This window comes from Dendrobates tinctorius, unplaced genomic scaffold, assembly GCF_039654945.1.
Source record: "Dendrobates tinctorius isolate UK_male_01 unplaced genomic scaffold, ASM3965494v1 ptg000058l, whole genome shotgun sequence".
Classification (NCBI taxonomy): Eukaryota; Metazoa; Chordata; class Amphibia; order Anura; family Dendrobatidae; genus Dendrobates; species Dendrobates tinctorius.
Genome location: NW_027361726.1, coordinates 21,452,472 through 21,476,522, shown reverse-complemented (window position 1 = coordinate 21,476,522; position 24,051 = coordinate 21,452,472). Strand labels below are relative to the sequence as shown.

The 24,051-nt window shown below is 41.4% G+C and overlaps 1 protein-coding gene across 3 annotated transcripts in view; it reads right to left on the bottom strand.

The window, feature by feature from the left end:
* The window catches only part of ITPK1 (inositol-tetrakisphosphate 1-kinase), a 122,476-nt gene that overhangs the window by 33,180 nt on the left and 65,245 nt on the right, over positions 1-24,051 (bottom strand). For all 3 annotated transcript variants that reach the window (XM_073578121.1, XM_073578122.1, XM_073578123.1), the window contains 2 exons: positions 18,734-18,859; positions 8,263-8,380 (listed from right to left, as the gene is read on the bottom strand). In XM_073578121.1, the coding sequence (XP_073434222.1) occupies positions 8,263-8,380; positions 18,734-18,859 (244 nt within the window). The remainder of the gene's footprint in view (positions 1-8,262; positions 8,381-18,733; positions 18,860-24,051) is intronic.

The following is a 24,051-nucleotide window of genomic DNA, read 5'->3' as shown; positions in this document are numbered from 1 at the left end:
GCATGCTATGATGGCAGCAGCTGAACAGCCAATAGTTGAAGACCACTGATGAAGATATATTATCATGCGGCTCTTAGGATACCCAATGTTTACATTGGAAATCAGAGTGCTCGCTGGTCCTGATCGCTGGAGGGGTTGTCTATGTCTCATGTGCGGGTTGTCATCCGCACATGAGACGCTTAACTTTGCGCATGGTGGGCATAGCCACATGCGGGAAGTAAGCGGTTCTCATGCATTCCTATGGGTGCGGAATCGCGGCAATTCTTTGCGATTCCGCAAAAAGAATGAGCATGCTGCGCTTTTTTCCGCGATGCGATTCTGCCGCGGAAAAAAAGCGCAGCATTAGCACAGCATGTGCGGAATGCCATAGGAATGCATGGGGTGCGTTCTATACAAGTTTTTTTTAAACGTTTTTGTGCAGAAAATCGCGGCAAAAACGCTTAAAAATCGCATCGTGGGCACACAGCCTTAATCTCTGACCACCACTGCGACAAATCACCCAGACCTCTCAGGCACTGGCCAAAACAGCTGCTACTCATCTCCAAAACAACAATCTATGGTTCCAATAATGGAAATCTCTACATGGTTTCAAAGAGGTTTGGAGAGAAAAAGGCCCATGCACTTAGATTCCACAGCGCTGATTCTGTGTCATGGCAGGAGACCACTTTTGGCCTCCATGAACACTTGGGTTGATATGCTAGTAGCTGGAAGTAGACAGGCATTAGCTGGATTCCCAACATGGCAGCTATCAAGTGTTTTAAAATATTTATTCTAGTTGGGGGATCTCCACTGTGTTCTCGTAGTAGAAGATGACAGGCATCTGACAAAAAGTCTTGTCAGGAGACTGAAAGAACCTCGAGCCAAGAACAAGTGTCTCTATGATCTGTGTCCCGTTTACTTTATGAAGGCCCACCCCAGCAGGCTTGTAACCTCTATCTGTACGCTGTATATTGAATGACCAGATACACGTCTAGATAGGGAAATGAAGGTAAGCAATCAGTGATTTGAATGGATAAAACATGGGAGGACAAGTCAACAGATAACATAATTATTTGATGTCCTGGTTACTGATACACTGAGAAAAGGCAGTCACTCCCTAGGCAAACATGACTGTCTCCAGGCATTGTGTCTACTTTGGAAGCCATGCGGGATCTTATCACACAGAATTTGCTACTATCAGCAGGGCTCTTACAGGGAGGGGAGGACAGAAACCACATTTCATAGATTAAGTTGCCACTAATCACATCCATAATGCTCCATCTATAGCAGGTGTACACTAGTACGAGAAATCTATAGATAGTCCCTGTCATTCAATCAGTGGGCACGGCTTTATTTTCATTAATGAATCAAGTAATAAAGTCCATCCAGACCAGAAACAACAAAGGAGCAGTACTGATCAGTGTAGCTGTAAATCCAGAACTGGAGTATAACAAAACACAAAAGGGTTGGCCCCTTTTAGTAAATCCAGGTCCATGGGTGCAGTTTAGAATATAAAAAAACAAAAACATGCACTTTATTTGCCAAACCCAGGTCCTGCACAGAGCCTCCACCGCTGCTCCCGGACTCAGTCATTGACTGTAGCATGGACACTATGAAGAATGCCACATGCTGAGCAGGGCACTCCGTCTATAAGGGCAGAGCCGCTGAGCACAGGGATGGCTGCTCCAATGTCAGTGCTGCAGAAAATAACAGACCGAGGCAGCAGCAAATAATAAGTACTCGATCCGGCAGGTAATAATGTGCAGTTTTGTTTTGGATGTTTTTTTGTTTTTTTTTTTAAATTAAAAAAAAAAAAAAAAAAAAAAAAAAAGTACTTGGGATCTAGAATATTTTGAAGGCATAAAACCCCTTTAATAAAATTTGGTAGCACCATTTGCCCCTCTCTTACTCTGCTCCTCCTTTCTGCTCACCCTCCCATCTCCATAGATTTTAAAAGGCAGCTGTAATCTAATCCCTCATTGAGCAGGGAAATCATCTTTTAGCAGTTGTCCAGAGTGAATAATTCAGGAGGCAAAGTGTGGAGAAGTATAAACATAAAGGGGCCTTTACACATAGCAATATCGCTAAAGCGTCATCGATTTTGTGACGCAGCAGCGATATTGCTAGCGATATGGCTATGTGTGATACTTACCTCCGACCGGCTCCCCCGCTGATTATCGCTGATCGCGCGAGATCGTCCAGTTCCATTTCTCGTCGGGCGCTTCCTGCTGGCGCCGACGAGCGACGCATGGATGCGGGCGGGAGAACATCAGGATCACCGCGTCTGAAAAGTAAGTAACGACCGCTGCTGCGTCGCTACATCGCTGTGAGATCTGCCTGTGTGGCAGCTCACTAGCGACCATTTAGCGATGCACCAGCGATCCTGACCGGGTCATATCGTGGTCGGGATCGCTGGTGCATCGCTAAATGTAATGGGGCCTTAAGATATATTACGAAGTTTCTTAGATTTGCATTTATTTTCCATAATGGTTTAAATAAACAGTACAAGAATCCACTTGTTACAGGAAACAAAGGTTGATCCAGGAGAACTTTGTCCCACTGCCCCCGGACTGATTTACAGAGGACGTGTTTAAGATTATTTGATCAAAACAGTTTTGTAGAAAAAAAAAAGGCATCTCCCTTCGGACGATTTTGGTTTCTGTGTTCGGCACATGGATGGACACGAATTTGGATGGACAATGATTAACAATTACCTGCCATAGACAACAACTTCATGAAATCACCCCCGATGTTAGGAGTCCTCCTGGCAAAATCTGAGAATGGGGGAAACACTACCCAATAAGGACTGAAAGACCCCCACAGAAGTCCAAAAAAATCATTCATTTTTACGAAGTCGGCCACCATCGATGTCAAATAAAATATACACATCAACAAACTAGAGAGATTAAAGTGACCCAACTACAGAACATACAAGTCCATAACAAATAAATAAATAAATATATATATATACACACACACACACACATACACACAGGGGTTGGACACAATAATGGAAACACCTGACGTTTTGGCATCATGATCTTCGAACATGTTATAAACATGCAAACCGTAACATATGGTAATGTTTTGTAGTTGATTATTTGTGATATGTGATATGTGTATGTAAATTAACTGTTTGTTTTGCAGAATTGTAAGAACATTGATGAAAACCTGATACCAATGGCAGACCTCTCAGATTTTCAAAGAGGCCAAATTGTTGGTGCTCGTATGGCAGGCGCTAGTGTAACAGAAAGTGCCCGAATGCTTGGCGTGTCAAGAGGTACTGTCTCCAAAGTAATGACTGCGTTTGAAAGCGAAGGAAAAACGTCCGCAGCAAAGCACAGGTCCGGCCGAAAGTCGAAGTTGACTGAGAGAGATCGTCGGACTCTAAAGCGAATTGTGAGAGAGGATCACAAGACCACGGCTCCGAAAATCACTGCTGAGCTCAATCAACACCTACAGAACCAAGTTTCCACGAAAACTGTTCGTCGGGAGCTGCACAAATCTGGATTCCAGGCAAGAGCTGCAATTAGAAAGCCGCTGCTCTCAATGACAAATGTTTCCAAGTGTTTAGAGTGGTGTAGAAACCTCCAGAATTGGTCCCTCGAGCAGTGGAAACATGTGATATTCTCAGACGAATCATCGTTTACCCTATTTCCGACCTCCGGCCAAGTGTACGTTTGGAGACAGCCAAAAGAAGCATTCCATCCAGACTGCCTTCTCCCAACCGTAAAACATGGTGGAGGTTCTGTGATGATCTGGGGTGCTATTTCATGGAGATCCGCCGGGCCAATGATATCCCTTCATGGAAGAATTAACAGCCGAGATTATTTAGGCATTTTGGGCGACCAAATGCATCCTATGGGTCAAGCACTGTTCCCGGAGGGGAACGCCATCTTTCAGGGTGATAATGCACCAATTCATACAGCTAGAATCGTTAAAGCATGGCACGAGGAACATCCTAATGAAGTTGAGCATCTCATCTGGCCCCCACAATCCCAACACCTCAACATTATTGAGCATTTATAGAGATTTGTTAGACGTCGATTTCCGCCGCCATCGTCGCTCAAAGAACTGGAGGGTGTTTTAACTGAAGAATGGGCTACAATTCCTTTGGAAACAATTCACACCTTGGATGAATCCATACCTCGAGGAATTGAGGCTGTAATCGCCGCAAAACGTGGACCTACACCATATTAAACTAACTTTTCTTGATGTTTCCAGGTGTTTCCATTATTTTCACGCTAAATTGTATACCTGAGGTGTTAAATCGTATAGGACAATTTCATGTGCCAGAAAATAGAACTGAAATGGCATGTAGATTCCCTTTTATGCAAACATTAAAATACTGACGCCATGAATCAAATAATCCTTCTCATAGAAGTTAACTTCTAACCCCTCAGGTATACACTTTAGCGCGAGTTTTTCATCGTTTTTCTTTTCCCTTTTGGTATATTTTATTGGACAGACGGAGTGGTTTTGTCCTGAAAGCTTGCTGCTTAGGTGGTATAAAACATACACATACACAAAAAGACACCAAGAATGCCGCCGATTCATCACTAGAGATCAGCAGTGACATCACTGAGATTGCCTCCTATCCATCACTAGAGATCAGCGGTGACATCACTGAGAATGCCTCCTATACATCACTAGAGATCAGCGGTGACATCACTGAGAATGCCTCCTATCCATCACTAGAGATCAGCGGTGACATCACTGAGAATGCCTCCTATACATCACTAGAGATCAGCGGTGACATCACTGAGAATGCCTCCTATCCATCACTAGAGATCAGCGGTGACATCACTGAGAATGCCTCCTATCCATCACTAGAGATCAGCGGTGACATCACTGAGAATGCCTCCTATCCATTACTAGAGATCACCGGTGATATCACTGAGAATGCCTCCTATCCATCACTAGAGATCAGCGGTGACATCACTGAGAATGCCTCCTATCCATTACTAGAGATCAGCGGTGACATCACTGAGAATGCCTCCTATCCATCACTAGAGATCAGCGGTGACATCACTGAGAATGCCTCCTATCCATCACTAGAGATCAGTGGTGATATCACTGACAATACCTCCTATCCATCACTAGAGATCAGCGGTGACATCACTGAGAATGCCTCCTATCCATCACTAGAGATCAGCGGTGACATCACTGAGAATGCCTCCTATCCATCACTAGAGATCAGCGGTGACATCACTGAGAATGCCTCCTGTCCATCACTAGAGATCAGCAGTGACATCACTGAGAATGTCTCCTATCCATCACTAGAGCTCAGAGGTGACATCACTGAGAAAGCCTCCTATCCATCACTAGAGATCAGCGGTGACATCACTGAGAATGCCTCCTATCCATCACTAGAGATCAGCGGTGACATCACTGAGAATGCCTCCTATCCATCACTAGAGATCAGAGGTGACATCACTGAGAAAGCCTCCTATCCATCACTAGAGATCAGCGGTGACATCACTGAGAATGCCTCCTATCCATCACTAGTGAAATTAGAGGGAATGCATTTTCCTACAGCTTCAATTGCACAATATATGTTTCTCTAATTCTGTAATACTCATCACATGTTGTGGCTGGTGACATATTATTGGGCAGACCACAGATAATTACACTATGTTTATGTAGAACATTTAAGACAGACATTTTAGATCACCTTAGGCGGCATCTTCCCAGTGAGCAGGCACACACCAGTAAAGGTGTATTCACTGTAAACTTCCTGATAAAGCCACTTTTCCCTTACAATATCCATCCAGATTAGGTCAGCACAAGCTGGGTATGGGCTTTTGCTGACCAAAAGCGAACAAGTTGCAATGTGTCTGCTCAGCCATAAATAATTGCAGAATGGAATCCACCTGAACTTTGCTTCATAAACAATATATTGTTACTTTTCTCACAAATCCAATGTCTGTTTGTAATGTATACAAAAAAGGACAATGGGAACAGTGATACAATGTGACAGATGCAAACAAAGGGGAAAATCAGGTAAAAGCAACATGGCTCAAGTTCAGCAAGAATAAAGAATTTAATATGGTAGTCAACAAAAGGCAGTATCATCACAGTTATATTCTTTTACATAGGAGCAGTATTATAGTAGTTATATTCCTGTACGTAGGACAGTATTATAGTAGTTATATTCCTGTACATAGGATCAGTATTCTAGTAGTTATATTCTTGTACGTAGGACAGTATTATAGTAGTTCTATTCCTGTACATAGGATCAGTATTCTAGTAGTTATATTCCTGTACATAGGAGCAGTATTCTAGTAGCTATATTCTTGTACATAGCGGCAGCATTATAGTAGTTATATTCTTGTACATAGGGGCAGTATTATAGTGGTTATATTCTTGTACATAGGGGCAGTATTATAGTAGTTATATTCTTGTACATAGGAGCAGTATTATAGTAGTTATATTCTTGTACATAGGAGTATTATAGTGGTTATATTCTTGTACATAGGAGCAGTATTATAGTAGTTGTATTCTTGTACATAGGAGCAGTATTATAGTAGTTGTATTCTTGTACATAGAAGCAGTATTATAGTAGTTGTATTCTTGTACATAGGAGCAGTATTATAGTAGTTAGAATCTTGTACATAGGAGCAGTATTATAGTAGTTATACTCTTGTACACAAGGGCAGTGTTATAGTAGTTATATTCTTGTGCATAGGGACAGTATTATAGTAGATATATTCTTGTACATAGGAGCAGTATTATATTAGTTATAGTTTTGTGTATAGGAGCAGTATTATAGTAGTTATATTCTTGTACATAGGTGGCAGTATTATAGTAGTTATATTCTTGCATATTGGAGCAGTATTATAGTAGTTATATTCTCGCACATAGGAGCAGTATTATAGTAGTTATATTCTCGCACATAGAAGCAGTATTATAGTAGTTATATTCTTGTACATAGGAGCAGTATTATAGTAGTTATATTCTTGTACACAGGGGCAGTATTATAGTAGTTAAATTCTTGTACATGGGGCAGTATTATAGTAGTTATATTCTTGTACATAGGAGTAGTATTATATTAGTTATATTCTTGTACATAGGAGCAGTATTATAGTAGTTATACTCTTGTACACAGGGGCAATATTATAGTAGATATATTCTTCTATATAGGAGCAGTATTATAGTAGTTATAATCTTGTACATAGGAGCAGTATTATAGTAGTTATATTCTTGTACATAGGAGAAGTATTATAGTAGTTATATTCTTGTACATAGGGACAGTATTATAGCAGTTATATTCTTGTACATAGGAGCAGTATTATAGTAGTTATATTCTTGTACACGGCTCACACAATGCCATCTTGCCTCTAGAGCTCAGCAGTACGATCCCCACCACCTGAGCTCCATTATATTCCCATAATGTTGAGACTCATCCATCACAAAGCTGCTCTTTAATGTCTCTATACAGAGAGCTTTCTGTCTACTTGTCTGAGCAACAAAGACTCATGAGACAGCCGGACAGAAAAGGTTCCCCTCTGGACTGATCCCATGGGCTAACACAATGCAGCAGTGTAATCTGATTAATGCTGCCCCAATCAGCCCAGGAGAAGTTGGAGCTGGACCCTCATTTGTAGTGGCAGCAAAGCCATGATCTGGCTGAAATGTATCAGCATACAACAGGGGATTGCATGATGATGAATACATACAGTTAGAAATATTTTATCAGATTCATCAGAATTACTGAACGTCAGAGTGTAATCTGCTCTACATTACAGCCACACAAGGTAACCTCTCAACTTTCCCCACACACATGAGCAGCACATCTGCCATGGAACAAAAAGAAAAATCCCGCTTAGCCCATGTTTTCCTATTAAACTGCATAGGCAGTAAAAGACTGACTGGTTGGTATGGACAATAATCTATTATTTAGAGGCTGTCAGACAGAAAAACTGTAGATACCAGTCTGTCCAGTGAAGCAGCTGTACAGTCCTAGTTTTGCTTATTTTTCTCACATTGTTTCCCTTTTGGGTTTGCCATTACTCAGTTTCCTCCACACCAGGTAATAGAGATGAGGCTTTATTGTTCAGTACATTGCACATTAGAAAGCAATGTAGGAATACAGAAATCTGAAAAATTTCTAAAAATGCAGTAATAAAATTCAGCCCATGAACTAAATCATAAAAACTACTGTTGAAGAACAGATACAGTGATAATCCACCATGAAGAATCAGTGAAGCCCATACAGGACAATCAGCGGGTGTATATGGTCATCCACCGTCCTGAGGCTACAAGCATTACTAATCATCTCACCTTGCATGTATGACTCAATGCATCGAATCAGCTCATAAGACTTTGAACGATCTAGTAATGTTCGGATGGCTGGTAGCGGGTCCAGGATGATGGTCTCTGGGTGGGCATCCATATATTCCTAGAACAACAACAAAAAAACGATTCATCTTAGATTGTAAGCAGCTGTCACCAGACCACAATGCAATCAATAAGTCTATGGAGGTTTAAGATAATCTCACCAATAAGTCAGAACATGACCTATAAGATGAAACTGCAAATAGATACAGGGAAACAAAACTGACAACTACGGTACTTAATGCAACTAACGTGTAATCAATTCTCTCACATTTCAAGCAAAGTAAAGAGTATTAATAAAATACTGCCCCCTATGTACAAGAATATAACTACTATAATACTGCCCCCTATGTACAAGAATATAACTACTATAATACTGCCCCATGTACAAGAATATAACTACTATAATACTGCTCCTATGTACAAGAATATAACTACTATAATACTGCCCCTATGTACAAGAATATAACTACTATAATACTGCTTCTATGTACAAGAATATAACTACTATAATACTGCTCCTATGTACAAGAATATAACTACTATAATACTGCTCCTATGTGCAAGATTTTAACTACTATAATACTGCTCCTATGTACAAGAAAATAACTACTATAATACTGCTTCTATGTACAAGAATATAACTACTATAATATTCCTGTACATAGGAGCAGTATTATAGTAGTTATATTCTTGTACATAGAGGCAGTATTATAGTAGTTATATTCTTGTACATAGGAGCAGTATTATAGTAGTTATATTCCTGTACATAGGAGCAGTATAACTACTATAATACTGCTCCTATGTACAAGAATATAACTATATAACTACTATAATACTGCCTCTATGTACAAGAATATAACTACTATAATACTGCTCCCTATGTACAAGAATATAACTACTATAATACTGCCCCTATGTGCAAGATTTTAACTACTATAATACTGCTCCTATGTACAAGAATATAACTACTATAATACTGCCCCTATGTACAAGAATATAACTACTATAATACTGCTACCTATGTACAAGAATATAACTTGTATAATACTGCCCCTATGTGCAAGATTTTAACTACTATAGTACTGCATCTGGGTTCAAGAATATAACTACTGTAATACTGCTCCAAAGGTTAAAAATATACAGTGCCTTGCGAAAGTATTCTGCCCCCTAGAACTTTTCTTTTTCCCACATATCATGCTTCAAACATAAAGATACCAAATGTAAATTTTTCGTGAAGAATCAACAAGTGGGACACAATTGTGAAGTTGAACGAAATTTATTGGTTATTTTAAATTTTTGTGGAAATTTAAAAACTGAAAAGTGGGGCGTGCAATATTATTCGGCCCCTTTAACTTAATACTTTGTTGCGCCACCTTTTGCTGCGATTACAGCTGCAAGTCGCTTGGGGTATGTCTCTGTCAGTTTTGTACATCGAGAGACTGAAATTCTTGCCCTCTCTTCCTTGGCAAACAGCTCGAGCTCATTGAGGTTTGATCGAGATAGTTTGTGAACAGCAGTTTTCAGCTCTTTCCACAGATTCTCGATTGGATTCAGGTCTGGACTTTGACTTGGCCATTCTAACACCTGGACACGTTTATTTGTGAACCATTCCATTGTAGATTTTGCTTTATGTTTGGGATCATTGTCTTGTTGGAAGACAAATCTCTGTCCCAGTCTCAGGTCTTTTGCAGACTCTAACAGGTTTTCTTCAAGAAGGGTCCTGTATTTGGCTCCATCCATCTTCCCATCAATTTTAACCATCTTCCCTGTCCCTGCTGAAGAAAAGCAGGCCCAAACCATGATGCTGCCACCACCATGTTTGACAGTGGGGATGGTGTGTTCAGGGTGATGAGCTGTGTTGCCTTTACGCCAAATATATCGTTTGGCAATGTTGCCAAAAAGTTCGATTTTGGTTTCATTTTACCAGAGCACCTTCTTCCACATGTTTGGTATGTCTCCCACTGTCCCACCTGAGCTGTAGATCTCTGCAGTTCATCCAGAGTGATCATGGGCCTCTTGGCTGCATCTCTGATCAGTCTTCTCCTTGTTTGAGATGAAAGTTTAGAGGGACGGTCGGGTCTTGGTAGATTTGCAGTGGTATGATACTCCTTCCATTTCAATATGATCGCTTGCACAGTACTCCTTGGGATGTTTAAAGTTTTGGAAATCATTTTGTATCCAAATCCGGCTTTAAACTTCTCCACAACAGTATCACGGACCTGCCTGTTGTGTTCCTTGGTCTTCATGATGCTCTCTGTGCTTCAAACAGAACCCTGAGACTATCACAGAGCAGGTGCATTTATACAGAGACTTGATTACACACAGGTGGGTTATATTTATCATCATTAGATATTTAGGACAACATTGGATCATTCAGAGATCCACAATGAACTTCTGGAGTGAGTTTGCTGCACTGAAAGTAAAGGGGCCGAATAATATTGCATGCACCACTTTTCAGTTTTTCCATTTCCACAAAAATTTAAAATAACCAATAAATTTCGTTCAACTTCACAATTGTGTCCCACTTGTTATTGATTCTTCACAAAAAAAATTACCGTATATACTCGAATATAAGCCGAGATTTTCAGCCCATTTTTTTGGGCTGAAAATCCCCCTCTCGGCTTATATTCGAGTCATATACACCAGGGGGTCGGAGGAGGAGGGGGGTTGGAGGGGGAGGGTGTGTCAGGTCATACTTACCCGTCCTGGCACGGTCTCTGCAGTCCCCAGCTTCTCCGCGATCTCCCTTCCTTCAGCGGTCACATGGTACCGCTCATTAAACTCATGAATATGCGCATATTCATGGAGTTTAATGAGCGGTACCACGTGACCGCTGAATGCAGGAAAGGAGATCGTGGAGAAGCTGGGGGCTGCAGAGACCGTGCCAGGACGGGAAAGTATAGCGATACTTACCTGTCCGGGGTCCATCGCTGCTTGCTGCTGTCTGGCACGTCATCTGTCAGTGACGTTCAGAAAGCAGAGGGCACGGTGACATGGCTAGTGCGTGCCGCGCCCCGTGCAGTCTGAACGTCACTGACAGATGACGTGCCAGACAGCAGAAAGCAGCGATGGACCGGAGGACAGGTGAATATCTCAGGGGCCAGCAGTGACACCAGCACCTGGCCCCCAGCGACGGAGAGGGGAGTATGTTTTTATTTTAAATGCAGCAGCGGCAGCACATGGGGGCATAATCTATGGAGCATCTTATGGGGGCAGCATATAGGGGCATAATCTATGGAGCATCTTATGGGGGCATAATCTATGGAGAATCTTATGGGGGCAGCATATGGGGGCATAATCTATGGAGAATCTTATGGGGGCAGCATATAGGGGCATAATCTATGGAGCATCTTATGGGGCCATAACCTTTATGGAGCAGCATATGGGGCATATTATTCTATGGAGCATCTTATGGGGCCATTATTAACCTTTGTGAAGCATTATATGGGGTGTATTTTGTATGGAGCATCTTATGGGGCCCATCATGAACTGTATGGAGCATTATGTGGGGCTCCTGATTCAATATGGATATTCAAAAACATTTAACCTACTGATGTCTTAATTATTTTTACTTTTATTGGTATCTATTTTTATTTTTTAAATTTACCAGTAGCTGCTGCATTTTCCACCCTACGCTTATACTCGAGTCAATAAGTCTTCCCAGTTTTTTGTGGCAAAATTAGGGGGGGGGTCGGTTTATACTCGAGGATATACGGTACATTTGGTATGTTTATGTTTGAAGCATGATATGTGGGGAAAGGTTGAAAAGTTCCAGGGGGCCGAATACTTTCACAAGGCACTGTATGAACAGTGAAGCAGGATATAATAATTTATTTTAGAAGTATTTTTTAGAATGGTTGGAGATATATACACACATATATATATATATATATATATATATATATATATATATATATACACATACATACACACACACACACGACATCTCACCTGTACTACATTTTAATTGTACAATGCATTAAGATCCTCCAGTATGGAATCTCACTGTTTAGCAGACGTTACTACAAATTTACATGATTTGTCTTCTATATAGGAAAATTCTATTTCTCAGTGTTTGAAAAAAAAAAAACAACCCTATAGGCAACCTGTTCATCCATCACCCAGGATGGTAAGGGAAGAGTTTAGATGTGCCAGCAGGTGATCCGTTTACTCTGCTATAATCCACAGTGGGGAATGTAGGTCACGGATATGAAAGCTGATCAAAGTACAAGGACACAAGAGGCTGAATTTCTTCAGGACACGTAGGGGTTAATTCCTGAGTGTACAATGTGCTGATATTGTGCACACCTCCTGGCATATATACAGCTCTGGCAAAAATTAAGAGACCACTGCACAGTTTTATAAAAAAAAAAAAAAAAAAAAAAAAATCAGCTTCTCTACATGTCTGACAGCCATTCCATTCCAGCTTCAGTTGAATTCCAGCCAGAGTACACCTCATTCTACTTAGGCTATGTGTCATGTTGCAGAAATGCTGCGGAATTGTCCGCACCAATTCCGCTACTCCCCGCCGTGGGTAAAACGCATGCGGAATTCGCATGCAGTTTCCCGCAAAACACAAGCGTTTTTAGCTTGCAGAATGCTTGCACTTTTCCAAGCGATTTGAAGCATCGCTATGCAGCATCAGTAGTAAAAGATAGGATGTTAAAAAAAAAAATATATATATATATATATATATATATATATATATATATATATATATATAATAATAATAATAATAATAATAATAATAATAATAATAAATAATAATATATATATAAAAAATAATAATAATAATAATAATAAGATAGACTTGCCCTCTGTCGGCCCCCGGAGTCCTCCCGATCCTCATGCGAGACCGCTACGTCATCAGAGGTCATTCGGGCAATGCATTCCTGGGAACGGAAGTTGCCGGCAGCGCCGATGAGGGCCGGGAGAACTCCGGGGGCCGACAGAGGGCAAGTATATCCCTATTTTTTATTTTAATTCTATTTTTTACTGGAATATGGTACCCAGGGCATGGAGGAGAGTCTCCTCTCCTCCAGACCCTGGGTACCATCCGCACATGAAGAGCTCACTTTAAGCATGGTGGGCATAGCCACATGCATAAAGTGAGCATTTCAATGCAATCCTATGGTAGTGGAATCTCTGCGATTCCGTAGAATTAATGGACATGCTGCGGATTTTACTTCTATGCGATTCCGCAGCGGAAAAATCCGCAGCATTGGCACAGCATCTGCGGAATCCCATAGGATTGCATGGGAATGTGTTTTGTTAGCGATTTTTAAGCGTTTCCACAGCGGCAAAAATGCGGCGGAAACGCTTAAAAAAAAAAAAAACATGGGCACACAGCCTTAATGTGCTTTTGATTAGGTGATCACCTGAACCAAATCTTATTTAACGAAGGAAAGTATAAAAAATCCTGCTGTGGTGTTCACAATCCTCTTGCAATAGGACAAGCTGGATGGCAAAACAAGTGCTAGTAATATCCCAAAAGTAATAGGAATGAAAAAATAACTTTTAACCATGCCAAAGGAGTTGAAAAGTCTTGAGTGAGGAAAAAATGGGCTCAATTCTGGCTTTACTAGCAGAGGGATACAGTGAGCATCATGTTGCCTCCATCATTAAAATTTCTAAGACGGCAGTTCATTACAACAAGGTCAAGTAGCAGACATTGGGGACAACAAAGCTACAGACCGGCAGAGGGTGAAAACAACTCTCCACTAACCGGGATGACCGTCATCTTATTCGAATGTCACTCGGCAACTGCAGGATGACATCAAGTGACCTACAAAAGGAATGGCAAATGGCAGCTGGGGTGACGTGCACGGCAAGAACAGTTCGTAACAGGCTCCTAGAGGCAGGGCTCAACTCATGTAAAGCTAGAAAAAAGCCTTTCATCAATGATAAGCAAAGGAGAGCCAGGCTGATTTGCCAAAGACCAAAAGGATTGGACCATAGAGGACTGGAGTAAGGTAACCTTCTCTGAGGAGTCTAATTTTCAGCTTTGACCAACACATGGACGTCTAATGGAGACTGGGAGAGGCGTACAAGCCACAGTGTCTTGCACCCACTGTGAAATTTGGTGGAGGATCGGTGATGATCTGGGGATGCTTCAGCAAGGCTGGAATTGAGCAGGTTAATCTTTGCCAAGGACGTATGAATCAAGCCGCATACAAGGTTATCCTAGAAAACCACTTGATTCCTTCTGCTCAGGCAATGTTCCCCAACTCTGAGGACTGGTTTTTCCAGCAGGACAATGCGCCATGCCACACAGCTAGGTCAATCAATGTGTGGATGAAGGACCATGACATCAAATCCCCGTCATGGCCAGCCCAATCTCCAGACCTGAACCCCACTGAAAACCTCTGGAATTGAATCAAGAGGAAGATGGATAGTCACAAGCTATCAAACAAAGAACTACTTTAATTTTTGTAACCGGAGTGGCATAAGGTCACCCAAAAGCAGTGTGAAAGACTGGTGGAAACATGCCAAGAAGCATGAAAGCTGTGATTAAATATCATGGTTATTCCACAAAATATTGATTTCTGAACTCTTCCCGAGTTAAAACATTAGTATTGTTGTTTCTAAATGATTAATGAACTTGTTTTCTTAGCATTATTTGAGGTCTGCAAGCACTGCATTCTTTTGTTATTTTGACCATTTCTCATTTTCTGAAAATAAATCCAAAATTTAGTGCTTGGAATTTCAAAGACATGTTATCAGTAGTTTATAGAATAAAAGAGCAATTTACATTTTACTCAAAAATATACCTATAAAGAGGAAAATCGGACAAACTGAAGATTTTGCAGTGGTCTCGTAATTTTTGCCAGAGATGTATATATCTACATTATATTTTATCTTCTTTATCTTTTTGATTAGGAAAAAAAAAAAAGTTTAAACCTCACACATGTAAAATTGTGTAGTATACACTGGAAGACAAAAGGAATTGCCAGATCACCGATAAATCAGTATTCAGCTGCCTACTAAAAGGGAAAAAGCAGGATGCATAAGAGAGAGGGGTGGTGCTTCAGCTACCAACTAACTTTTACCTTTCCCAGTGCCAAGTTCTCAGCTAAATGACTCCGTAGTGCTATACGACTCCCATGCTGGTGATTTCTCTAATTAGTGTTTTTTCTCACCCGAGAGCTGGATACACAGCTACATGCTCAGTTTTACTGTATATTGTCCTCCATACTGCTGCTAAACATGTGCTACAAATGACACTAGAGCAGGAATCCCTCATATCTGTGTGTGCTGTGTATAGGAGATATTGCACCGGCTAGTAGCTCAGTGAAAATGCATAATACTAGTCAAGTAACGGCCAGAAATGATGTTATTTTTCATGTTCACATATGAACATTTATTCAGACAAGTAACCTGCTACGACAGGTACGTTTTAAGGGATTGTCTACAATTAGAATTAATGTGGCCGCTTTCTCCCAGAAACAATGTCACACCTGTCTATTTAGTTGTCTGTTTCATGAGCTCAAAAATGGTTTTGAGTTGCAAGTATAGTTGAGTGAATTTGTTTCGGGTTCTCTTATTTGGCAAGCTATAGCGCTTACCGAATAAGCTGCAGAGGGAACCTGGCTTCCTGGATCGCATCGGCTGATCAGCTAATGGGCGTCGCAGCTGCATGTGCTGTGACTGACACAGCCGCGACACATGCAGCTACGGTTCAGCCGGTGGGCTCCATGTATCTGGGTTCCCTCTGCAGCTTATTCGGTAAGCGCTATAGCTTGCCGAGTAAGAGAACCCAAAACAAATTCGCTCAACTCTAGCTGCAATACCGGTCACAGACTGTGGACTGGTGTGGCTCCATGGTTGGAGGAAAGCAGGCATGTTTACTAATCCTGGACAATCTTTTCAGAAGAGTAGAAGTTGACAATTTATGAGAAGCCTCACTGTGACAAACTTTCAGTCTTGGAGATAATATCCCAGCGCTAATTTTACACACTTCTTTTATAATCAGTGAACCCCTTAGTTCTAGTGTCTAGATATGATGACAAAACCACAGATATATTTCATGAAGCATCCCAGCCAATAGCAGTAGGAGGTACTACCAGGAATAATGTGTCAGGCTTTACCAGTAACAATGTAATACTACACGTCCGCTTGTTAGCAATTATGTGTAGGTGTGGGAGAGAACAGGGAAGTTTCTATGGACACAGACTATGGAGCTGCACACTGAAGATGAAAAGGCAGCTGAAGGACAGTTACTATGTGCTACTAGAACAATGGATTTCCCAATAGACACATGCATGGTTTGTATTCACGTATGACAAGGGATTAAATGTGCCAGGATGGAAACTCCAGATGTTTGGAGCATATCCACTGCAAACAATTTGTTCATAAGCAAAAGTGAGGTGAAGGGAATACATAGTGTTACAGTGTATAGCAATGTGCACATCCACCTAATGAACTGAGTGCTGGTGGACACACATGCTAAGCCACATTCAACTAAGGAGATGAATGCTGGAGGACACACATGCTCAGTCACATCCAACTAATGAGGTGAATGATGGAGAACACACATATTCAGTCATATCCATCTATTGAGCTGAGTGCTGGTGGCACACACACTCAGTCACATTCAACTAATGAGGTGAATGATGGAGAACACTCTCAGTGACACCCACCTAATTAGGTAAATGATGGGGAACACATGCTCAGTCACATCCACCTAATGAGCTAACAGCTGGAGGACACACATGCTCAGTTACATCCACCTAATTATCAGAGTGCTGGAGAACACATGCTCAGTCACCTTCACCTAACTAGTGGACCGCTGGAGTACACATAAGTTCAGTCATCGATACCTAATGAGCAGAGTGCTGCTGGACACACATGCTCAGTCACTCTCTGCAGCAAAGTCTCTGCACTGTGATCCTCTGGTCACTGATGAGTAGTTAATTTAAAAAGGGATTACTGTAGAGTGTCAGCTGCCAGAGGGAGAAGGAGACTAGGATTCATGGCAGCAAGGAAAAAGTGTATATAAGACATGTAATAATAGAGTAACTTTTTGCATAAAAAATTATTTTGGGAATAACCCCTTTTAAAAGTTTTGCAAAAGCTCTAATGAACATTAGAGGGAAAATTGTTACAAGTGTTATCCCCCTATGCCAGGACAGAGAAATTTGAGCCGGACATAGGGGTACAAAGATCACCAAACAGAGAATCCCCATGTCATTCTCCACCATGTCTGTCCTGCACTTGGCATAACACCATGTATACGATTTGTCTGGAGTGTTCCTTTAAAAAATAAAACAAGGCTTAACTAGAAAGGATACGCAAAAAACATAGCAAAGGTTAATGACAACTGTAATTATTTGATGGAGCTATTGTTTGGAGTTAGAGAAAGAACCCGGTCCCCCATGATCACTACTTTATATCAGAAATCTCCAGTGCAGAGACATCTACACCCACTTGTGAACTGCAGCAATTTCACAAACTGACATTTTTAAGGCTTATTGGCTTCTTTAAGTGTCCCAGCGTCTTTGGGTTATTTAAAGATCTGCTCTGATCAACAGTTCAAAGTTCAGACATAATAAGAGCAAGGAGACGTGGGAGGGCAAGTGCGTCAGCGCCAAAGATAATAAATACAGATTTACCGGCTGAATATAGGCTGATCTACGCCCATTCTGAGGAGCCTGGCATAGGCAGAACCTCAGATATCCCAGCAATCCCTGGCCGACCGGCAGGATTAACAGGACACTTGTGAAATAGCTGAAGATTAGGGTTTTGCTTTACCTGGAAATTGGAGGATTATTTCTTTCAGTAAGTGGATATGGTTCACAGGGCGGGCCCCTTTAGGATGGCCGTACACTTCAGATTGGCCCGTCAGCCAACAGCTATTAATTTTGGTCCCCCCATACACATGAATGCTCATACTGTCTGCAAGATATTCATCCCAATGCCCCCCATACACACACACGCATACACAGACAGAAGAGGCCCCTGTGCAATCCTCCAAACATGTGCACGCTCTACTACTCAGCCGACAACTACTCCTCCTAATACACATGGTTTGCTGCCAGCTGTCCCTTTTGAAAGTACCGCACACTTGTACCGTTGCACAGGCAGATAGTCCTTTCTCGGGACCCCTTTAAAAACTCTCCAGATACATTTAGCAACGTAGATGACATTTTACACTGTGTTGTTAATTTGTTCAGCATTTTTACAATCAGGGATGGCAAGCAAAAATCTGGAAAATGGCGAAACAATTAAAAGGTCTATTAAAATTTACATAATATTTACTTATTTCCAATATTTTTTTCCTATGAAATTTATTCTAAACTCTTAATGTCAAAGGTGCATAACTTAGGAAAAAATTCAGTAATTAGGATTGGAAAAGTCCTGGCTGAAATCTCAGTCACCCATGCGGCATCACACTGGAATAAGACAAAACACCCACCTGGAATCTTTGCACCACAAGCACGGACTCGCTCTCATTTTGGTCAGCCTCTAGTATGACATCTGTTAACTTGTGAATAATGACATCAAGAGGACCCTGATCCTCAATGGGTTTAGCCAGGTCAAGCTGAAAGACATAAAAATAGATAACTAAGAACTCCACTTTTAAAATGACAAATTATAGATTAATCATGTCGCCGCTGATCTCTAGTGATGGATAGGAGGCATTCTCAGTGATGTCACTGCTGATCTCTAGTGATGGATAGGAGGCAATCTCAGTGATGTCACTGCTGATCTCTAGTGATGGATAGGAGGCATTCTCAGTGATGTCAACACTGATCTCTAGTGATGGATAGGAGGCATTCTCAGTGATGTCAACACTGATCTCTAGTGATGGATAGGAGGCATTCTCAGTGATGTCAACACTGATCTCTAGTGATGGATAGGAGGCATTCTCAGTGATGTCACCGCTGATCTCTAGTGATGGATAGGAGGCATTCTCAGTGATGTCACTGCTGATCTCTAGTGATGGATAGGAGGCATTCTCAGTGATGTCACCACTGATCTCTAGTGATGGATAGGAGGCATTCTCAGTGATGTCACCGCTGATCTCTAGTGATGGATAGGAGGCATTCTCAGTGATGTCACCGCTGATCTCTAGTGATGGATAGGAGGCATTCTCAGTGATGTCACCTCTGATCTCTAGTGATGGATAGGAGGCATTCTCAGTGATGTCACCTCTGATCTCTAGTGATGGATAGGTGGCATTCTCAGTGATGTCACCGCTGATCTCTAGTGATGGATAGGAGGCATTCTCAGTGATGTCACCTCTGATCTCTAGTGATGGATAGGAGGCATTCTCAGTGATGTCACCACTGATCTCTAGTGATGGACAGGAGGCATTCTCAGTGATGTCACCGCTGATCTCTAGTGATGGATAGGAGGCATTCTCAGTGATGTCACCGCTGATCTCTAGTGATGGATAGGAGGCATTCTCAGTGATGTCACCGCTGATCTCTAGTGATGATGGAAAGGAGGAAAATACAAATCTGCAAATCACGAGATTACAAACAAAAAAAAGCAAGCTTCACTTTAATCCAGAGTTTCTATGTCTCACATTTACTGGGCTTGACCAGTGGCAAAAAGTAGTCATCTATATATGTTAGAGGCGATAACTTATTGATCTTTGGGCATCTGACTGCTGAAACAGCAAGGTGTGGCAGAGAGGGCATGTACCTTGCTTACAGTAAAGCGGTAGTGTGTTGGTTTGACCACTGATCATTCCACCTCTATGGGGCTTCTGAGTGCTGCAATCCACTTTTTCTGGCAGCCCCAATGAATGGAGAGGTGAAACATGTATACAGCTGCTTCATCACACAGGGAATATAGTTTCCCGGTTCTGGTGCAGATCTTGGCAGTAACCCCCACCAATCTATATGTTATCACCTACCCCAAAGTTAGGCAATAACTCCTTTTCAACAGGCAACCCCTTTAGCAGGTATAATAACTCGGTGTTTGAGCTCTGTTATGCTCAGTTATACTCTGGATTTATCTACCTGATGGATCAGACTTCTTACCCTCGTTATCTTATTATACCTGATGAAAACCCAACTAGTTCATTATGGGTTTTTTAGTTGTTTTATTTAACACAAATTCAAAAGAGGTTTTCAAGACAAAACCAAAATTTAAAATCGGCAATTTTTTAAATATGTCTTTAGTCCTGTATCTGGCTTTTTTCCATGTGCATTTGTAGGTATTTGACTAGGTGCGGATTTCACAAAGAATCCAAATATCATCTCTTTATTTTCTGAGGCACAGTTTTTACAATATCGGAAAAAAATAAAAAAAATTTGATGCACAAACAGCAATATGGATTTCTCTTTGAAATCAATAAAAAGTGCATCCAAAAAGCATTTAAAAGGGCTTTTATATAAGGGGTTTGGAGTAGAAACATCTGCAAAATTCAAAAGCTCTGTGTGAACATAACCTAAAAGTTTAAAAGTTACAAAGTGTGAAAAGACCACAATGAGATTCCCTTTTGCCCATAGTGGCTGCCAGGTTTAGTTCCACTTTAATTTAGCGTCAACTAATAAGGAAGCAAGTCACCTCAAGGGGCAGTGATGACTCGCTTCCACAATCATCTGCGAGGAGGATGTCCTGGCCGTGTTTCCCAAGCATGGACACTGCTCAGAATCACCTACAGAAAGCTCACTTCTACAATGGAGAAGTAACATAGACGCAACATTGTGTCAGGACACAAGCAGAGCCCCTACAAAAGGAGAATGCCGGTAATTTATCATCAGGAGGTTCATGGCAACCACAACAGGAACAGAGATTAATCTGGATTTAAGGAAATTCCAGTTTTCAGTAAATAAATTGTGACCATTGCACAATGGAAAGTATGGCAATATTGTAACAAACTCTCAGCTAAGTACCGGAATTTGTTATTTGTACGAATTCAACCTATGAATGGAAACAAAAGGTTTCCATTCACTTATAACAATCATATATAGAAAATGGGGCAGTATGTTGGCTCACTGGTTAGCACTGTTTCTTTGCAGCGCTGGGGTCAAATCTCACCACGGACAACATCTGCAAGGAGTTTGTCTATACTCACCGTGTTTGTGTGGGTTTCCTCCCATACTCCAAAGACAGATAGGGAATGTAACTTGTGAGCCCCAATGGGGACAGATGTATACAAATAAAAAAAACAAACATTTATTCTGAACCAATTTTGCAGCTTAATAAACATCTTGGGATAAATGGCGTTTGGCCACAGTTCGCTCAGATTTTGTCCTTCGCAGGACAGCAGCGAGTCAGAAGCAGCACTCTGTGATATTGCGCAGCGGAGAGCGCCTGTCTTCCATCCATACGTGTCCGATAGGGTGGGGATTACTAAGCCACTGGGTAAAAGTGATTAAGTCAATTGTAAAGAGAAAGAAACCGCACAAATAAAAGTTTCACACTATCTAGCAGGCTCAGCAAAAGTCATGGCTGACCATATTTTATGATTGGCAGGAGGGGTGATGATTTTTTGTATGGGTTGCAGGCACTGACTATTTAATGTTTCTACCCTCGTTTTGATTGCTGTGGGGATTTTTCCTGGGCTCATGTAGACCCCTATTTGGGAAGTTATATATTTTTTGAGCTTTGGTACAGCCCCCAGGTTGAACATGAAGGAAGGTGTAGTTTTGACATGTTTTTGATAAGTGTTTGTTTTAATCCCTCCGTCTGCGCAATTTATTATGATGTACCACATTCTAGGGTAATATCACTTACATGTGCTATATATTCATACCAGATTCGCCTTCCTGATGTGTCTCCACCTTGGATATAGACTCATTCTGTCAAAATTTTGTGTATTATGGTTTTTAAAAAAAAAGCTGTTAAAATAAAATTTCATAATTTTATAATAATTGATCATTGTGATTTTCACAGTTTTTGTTCGGGAATTTTGACTCCGTTATTCTATATAGGCTTTCATGATATGGGGAGTTGCCCATCAATTTTGATGTTTTGAAATTGTTTACAGCAGGTATGATATTATCTGTTCTATTAAACCTTATAATACATGTGCAGCATTTTCTTTTTTTTTTTTTAAATAGTAATAAATTTTTCATTTTCTGTTTAATTTCTCACCATTTTCAAAAACAGCTGCTTGCTGTCAGAAAGTATAAACATTCTGGTTTATAGCTGAAACACAGAAGATACGATCTTCTCATAGTTGCTATTAGGGCTCATTCAGATGTCAGTGATTTTCTCATATGAGAAAACCGGTCTGAGTTGCATCAACGATTTCGATTAGAGTTTGGTTCAAGTTTCATCAGTTTTTTATCTAAGGTAAAAAAAAGTTTCTCCAGCTTCTATTAAACAGTCCATAAAAAAGGACAGCAGATGGATGGGTACTGCCCAATTTATTCACGGAGCCATAGACTCGCACTGGCGAGTGAACAGACACTCCGATGAATATCGGATGGCGCTTTTGTGTATATCACTCGGTCAACAAAAAAATAAAAAAATCAGACATGCGAACTACTCCATAAGCTGTGGCATGAGTCGTATCCATGAGAAATACGGATAAAACTCATACGTGAAACACGGATTTGTAATGGAGCCCTTAGGCTGAAGTCACACATCCATATTTCAGGGTCCGTGTACAGAGCACAATGCCTCGACTGATCGTGGGACTCCTGACCCCAACTAGTCGTATAGGAGGCTTCCAGTTTGGATCAGGAGAACTGCGGTTGGGCCGGACATTGACAATATGAAGCACTGTCCTTGGAGTCAAACGATGAATGCCATCCGCTCAATGCCGACTTTTATTCCCCATTGACTTGCTTTGGGGTCGGGTTTCGGACGAAACTCCGACTTTTTTTGCCCTAGTCGGACCAGCTTCATCTGACTCAAATTTTGTTTCATTCAGGTTTCACGAAACCCGATCCGACCAAAGTCACTCAACTCTAGTAGAGAGCAGAGAAGCCCATCAGAGCAGGCGGCTGATGCACCTGATTTACGGGCAGTATTCAGTCAAGTATTTAAACATGGGATCAGCTTGTACACTGTGCATTATAGGATTACTGCTCTCAGATCTCCAGGACGGAACGGTTCAGCTGGAAAAATATACTTTATATGGAAGAACAACAATCCATGTGAGCGGGAGAGCCGAGAATGCAGAAATAATGCCGTACAGCCAAGACTGGGACAGAGGAGCTCCACCACCAGCTAATAATTATTATTATGAGTTTATATAGCGCCATTTATTCCATGGCGCTTTACATGTGAAAAGGGGAAATATAGACAAGTATAATAAACATGTGTAAGACAAGGGACACACAAGTACATAAGGAGAGGGGACCCTGCCCAAGAAGGCTCACAGTCTACAGGGATGGGTGAGGATACAGTAGGAGAGGGTAGAGCAGGTCGTGCGGTGGTACAGTAGACCGAGGATCATTGCAGGTTGTAGGCTTGTCGGAACAGGTGGGTCTTCAGGTTCTTCTTTAAGGTTTCCGCTGATGGTGAGAGTCTGATGTGTTGCGGCAGAGAGTTCCATAGTATGGGGGAAGCACGGGAGAAGTCTTGTATGCGGTTGTGGGAAGAAGAGATAAGGGGAGAGTAGAGAAGGAGATCCTGAGATGATCGAAGGTTGCGTGCGGGTAGGTACCTGGAGACCATGTCACAGATGTATGAAGGAGACAGGTTGTGGATGGCTTTGTATGTCATGGCTAGGGTTTTGAATTGGAGCCTCTGGGCAATAGGAAGCCAGTGAAGGGCCTGGCATAGGGGGGAGGCTGGGGAATAGCGGGGAGACAGGTGGATTAG